The sequence below is a fragment of the Sinocyclocheilus anshuiensis genome, unplaced genomic scaffold (genome assembly GCF_001515605.1).
Source record: "Sinocyclocheilus anshuiensis isolate Anshui unplaced genomic scaffold, SAMN03320099.WGS_v1.1 scaffold72, whole genome shotgun sequence".
NCBI lineage: Eukaryota > Metazoa > Chordata > Actinopteri > Cypriniformes > Cyprinidae > Sinocyclocheilus > Sinocyclocheilus anshuiensis.
The window spans coordinates 592,434-597,146 of record NW_015554073.1 but is presented as its reverse complement, the minus strand read 5'-3'; the positions used below and the strand labels follow the sequence as shown (position 1 = coordinate 597,146).

The following is a 4,713-nucleotide window of genomic DNA, read 5'->3' as shown; positions in this document are numbered from 1 at the left end:
CCCCCCCCCCCCCCCAATTCATTGAGCGTGCATGACAATTTTATAGCTGCCAGTGAAATGAAAGACGAAGGCAACCAGTCCCCTGATCTAATACATCAAGCTCATGATCAGATGTGGGAAAATGTCTTTCTTCTCATGATTCATTACAACAAAAGCTTGTTTTGCGTTGTTTAGACGTTTACGATAACGATCAGCAGAGGAACTATTAAGGCAAGGCCGCAAAGCCCGAACACGTTTTTCATTTGCTAGGAAGTAGCTGCTAATCTTGCACATCAACTTAAGATAAATATTTCAGAGCACTATAAGCGGACAGAAACAATCAAAAGAAATCCGAGAAACAAACTGGGAATGGCTTTCGTGAGCATGCAGAGATATTGGAGAAACGGGAAAGACCAGTGTTTTAATGTGCGGGTGACTTTTTGTCAGCAGAGACTTTTACGTAAACTATTACAATGGGCCTTTGATATTTGACACAGTGCACCATTTCATCTGGGATAAGTAAATATAATTTGGTTAAGTGAAATAAAAGTGACTCTGTAAGGCCATTTATAGTGAGAACAAGGCTGTAAGACAAATTACACATTGTGTGTGGCCCTGTATTTCCTATCCCGTTTCTCCTATTTCTCTGCTCCTATTTGTCAAGAGGGTTTCCTTACTTGTTCATGGCGTTCCTCAGGTACTGTTGCAGCCATTTGGTCTCTGGGTTAATGCACACCTCCTTGTGGTTCTTCAGTTTGGCACTGCAGGGGAAAAGTGTGAGTTTTCATTATATTGTTTGAATATATAGATATCTTGGTGCTGAAATTTGAAATTTTTAGACATTCAAATTGCAGTATAAGCAATCAATCATTGCTAAGTGTAAAGCTACAAGGGCCCATTGTGAGTAGATTTTGAATGCAGTACAATAGAAACCCTATAGTCAGCATCAGCCATACAATAGCAGAACAGTTGTGCATTCAAGCTCAGCCAAGCAGTTAGTTCTCAGTCACTCCTCTCTCTAGTAAGTGATATTACACTGCAATCTCTCATCACCCTGAGTATTCTTTTTCTGCATCTGTGTTCCCGTCATTCCTACAGGTCTTAACAGATTGCCAGATTGTTATCTCACTCTTCCTTGTAGCTCTCAGCAAAGAGATTAGATTATAGGTGTCTTGTCAGCACAGGTGAACCATTTGTTTTCAATTGGCTACAACTGACACAAACAAATCATTAAACTCTTTCCTATGTAAAGTAAAACCCAATATGGTTAAAATTTAATTTTGGGATTTTGATAAATATTTTAGCAAGGTCAAATGTAGTTAAAATTTAATATGATATTGTATTTGTATTTCAATATTGAAAATCATTTATTGCATTTTTTTTTTTAGAAAATCATTACAGTTGATGATAATATTATTTTAATACAATTTTGGGCTCTGCTTTGGTTATGTGTATTGATGCTATAAATGCTTTCTAAGAAATGTTCATTAATCTTTTTAAACTCTGGGTTTCTGGCATACATTATAGTTCATCACACATTCAAACGGTCTGCTGAACTTGCAGCTGTTAGTTGTTGTCCTTCTCATAATCCCGTCAGTAACACATTCCGAAAAGTCCCGCAAATGAATGTCACTGCATAATATAAATCCTTGAAAATTTCATGAGGATGAGAACATTCTTCAGAGACAAGATTAGCTTTAAAGAATGTGTCCACCATCATCATATCTGTATCATTTAAAGTAATCAGTTCTTATCTTCATTTCACGGATCTCCTCTAAATTGGTTAGCTGACTCTTGAAGTAGCAGCAGTTTATCAGGGCCTGGCATTTGTTGCTCTATCTCAATCTAGTCAGCGGGAGTTTGAGAGGGTCTGGGCTGTGAACAGCAGGTAGTAATTACTTCACAGCAAGCCAAGGCCAACAGCAAACACTGGTAGATAGTGTTACCAGCATCACTCATCAATGCAGATTTGAAGTATCAAGGGCCCTTGAACTTTGGGAATCAGGTTCTGATCTGCTCTCCAGGGCTTTGCCTTTGGCTTTTGTGTCAATTGTTGGTCGGTTTGTGAATTTTGAGTATGACCAGCTGTTTTTATCTCGCTGACCCTGTGACACAGTTTAAGTCTTTGTTTACACCTTGGTGAGCATTTATGGTATGGAAAATAAGTGAGGTTTGTAATGGAGTTTGACACGGCACTGCCATTAATCTTTGTTAAAAATCCAAATAAAGCAGCTGTTTTGAACACTTCACTCAATAGAAGTGAAAACATACAGGCAGGATAGTTCTCATCAGCATGCAAGGCTGTGTGACTAAGCACATCATTCAAGCCCTTTACATGTGTGAGAAAGAGCTTGAAGAGGAACTCTTTCGGACCCCTATGATGCTGCTTTCCTGTACAAAATACAAATGCATCCATGCTTAAAGGTCCTACCCCCTCCTATAGCATTTCCCCCTGGATGTGTGCAACTGTGAGAGCCTGTCCAACAGTATAATGCCAGACAGGGGAGGCCAATTCCTGCCCCATTCAGTGTCCCTTCAGTATTTGGAGATTGATGGGGTGAAGTGATGTGTTTCTGGGTCAGGCAGACACCTCATCAGAAGTCGGAAAGAGACAGTTTAGTGCAGATACTCACATGACTTGGAAGGGGCAGTTGGGTGTGTGGAGGAACTTGAGCTCGCGAATGCTTCTCTGTGGGACTGTGTTGACTGTGGAACGGCACCAGCATCTCTCTACCAGGCTGATGGGCTTGGCTGGAGAAGAATTAAGAGAAAAAAGGAAGAAAAACTCAATTCAGCTGTTGCCGTGATGCTTTTAATTCAGTGCATGTGAGCGTTGGACGAAATCATGATGAATAATGAAGTTTGATGAGAAAGTACACAAATGCAAATCACTTTTGCCTGGTATTTTAATTGAGCTCACACCACAGATGCTTTATAAACGAAAACAGCATCCTTGACTAAAACTGGAACTTAAAAGATTTGGTTAATTTTCAAAATCCATTATGTAATCATTCTAGTGTGCCAAACTTACTATTGCAACACTCTCTAATAACAACCAGTACAATTATCAGACACACTGAGGGTGCATTTTCCTCTAACAGCGAGATTGTTGAGCAGTGTATATTATATAATAGAGATGCGATTATATTATGTGCTCTATAAATTTTAACTGTAAATAAAAATGCTTACTAAATTCAGTTTATAATGTTATAAGGTATGAACTTGGGTGATTGTAGGCTATATGCTTAAACTTTTCAGCGTGCGTTTATAAAGCAATTCAAGTGAGTACATTTGATGAGAAATGCTTAGTGCACTGATACTTTATTTTTAAATGAACTAAATGCAGATTAACCTGGCTGTATGAATTGGAACGTGCGCGCACGTAAATACTTTATTTCAACAGTCTTCACATTTTTGCACATTAAAGCGAGCGAGTTGTATGGCAGCGCGGGGATTATTGTTCCATTTGGCTCAGACCTGTTTCACGCTCAAGGAAGCAGAGACTTCACAGCTCGAGCAGCTTTACATTGTATGTGAAAACTGCACAGCGCACGTACGCAAATACTTTAACGGACATTGCCCACTCACAAGAGGCCAAAGGTGTTAAGTACCTGCGACTTAACGGAGCTCTATCCACGTTAGTCCACTTGTAAAATGCTAAGGACATTTCTAGTAATCTATTCTTATTGTCATGTAAACGCGCGAGCTATAGTTAGAGCCGCGCGCACTGGCTCGATTGAAGTAAAGACTGGCGCTATCTCTGCGGTTCTGTTTTATCCTCTAATTTGTGGGTAATTAAGAGAAAACAAAGAGGGCGACAAATACACACATTAATCAACGCCGTGCCGGTGGCTTTTCTGCTCTCCTGACCGCATGCGTGTCAGTTTTTCTCGAATATGTGGAAAATCACGTACGTTTCATGAAATTAAAATATAAAACCAACTGGTGTGAATGACCCACGTGAGTTTTAGAAACAATAATCCGTAGGGTATTACACTACTAATAAATAAAACCGTTTTGAGTTTAATAAACACTTTAAAAGCAAATGCGTAAATGCAATGAAATACGCGTCGTTTCTTACACAGGTGCACGTTACCGTAAACGCCTTTAATATTTTTGAAGTTTGCAATATTTGCATCGAATGTCTTTAATGAACGGATTGCAAAATAGCGTACCAAACATGCATCTAAGCTTTATGCACAGTGCAAAAGTAATGTAAACATTTGCAAATGATCTGTTAAACAGTAACTCACCATTTGAAACCGGTGCATGAATGACGACCGCCATCAGAGCGAATATTACGATCACTTTCAGATCCATGTTTGCAGTGTGAAGAAGAGATTCGCACAATGTAGAATCCAGGAGCAACTGTGACAGCAGCAACTGCGTCTCTGAGTTAAATCCGCGCACAGGCTCTACTCCAGACACCCCCACCGATCCCCCACCTTCAAAAGGAGAAAGTGGGTGTTCCCACGATGACTTGTCAGCTATTGGCACTACAGATAGCCTCTATTCCATTTCTGGCACCAAATTAGAGTACTCACTTTATTCATGATTCATGTCATATTTGGAGTTTGGTGGTGAATATTGTGAATATGAATATTGTGACCCAAGACATGAGCATGCATTTATAAAACATTTTATAAATATAGTTCAAAACATGTCATGTTTTTTAGAAGTGTAACATTTATAACATTTCAAGAAAATGTTGATTTAACATCAAAATGCTTTCCG

General features: G+C 39.2%; 1 protein-coding gene across 1 annotated transcript in view; it reads right to left on the bottom strand.

Moving 5' to 3' along the window:
* Positions 1-4,379, bottom strand: part of LOC107668809 (stromal cell-derived factor 1-like) — a 7,699-nt gene extending 3,320 nt beyond the window's left edge. Inside the window, exons 1-3 of the mRNA XM_016460803.1 lie at positions 4,233-4,379; positions 2,613-2,730; positions 657-740 (exon numbers count right to left, since the gene is read on the bottom strand). Coding sequence (XP_016316289.1) covers positions 657-740; positions 2,613-2,730; positions 4,233-4,299 — 269 coding nt within the window. The 5' untranslated portion in view covers positions 4,300-4,379. The remainder of the gene's footprint in view (positions 1-656; positions 741-2,612; positions 2,731-4,232) is intronic.
* Positions 4,380-4,713: the final 334 nt, after the last annotated feature.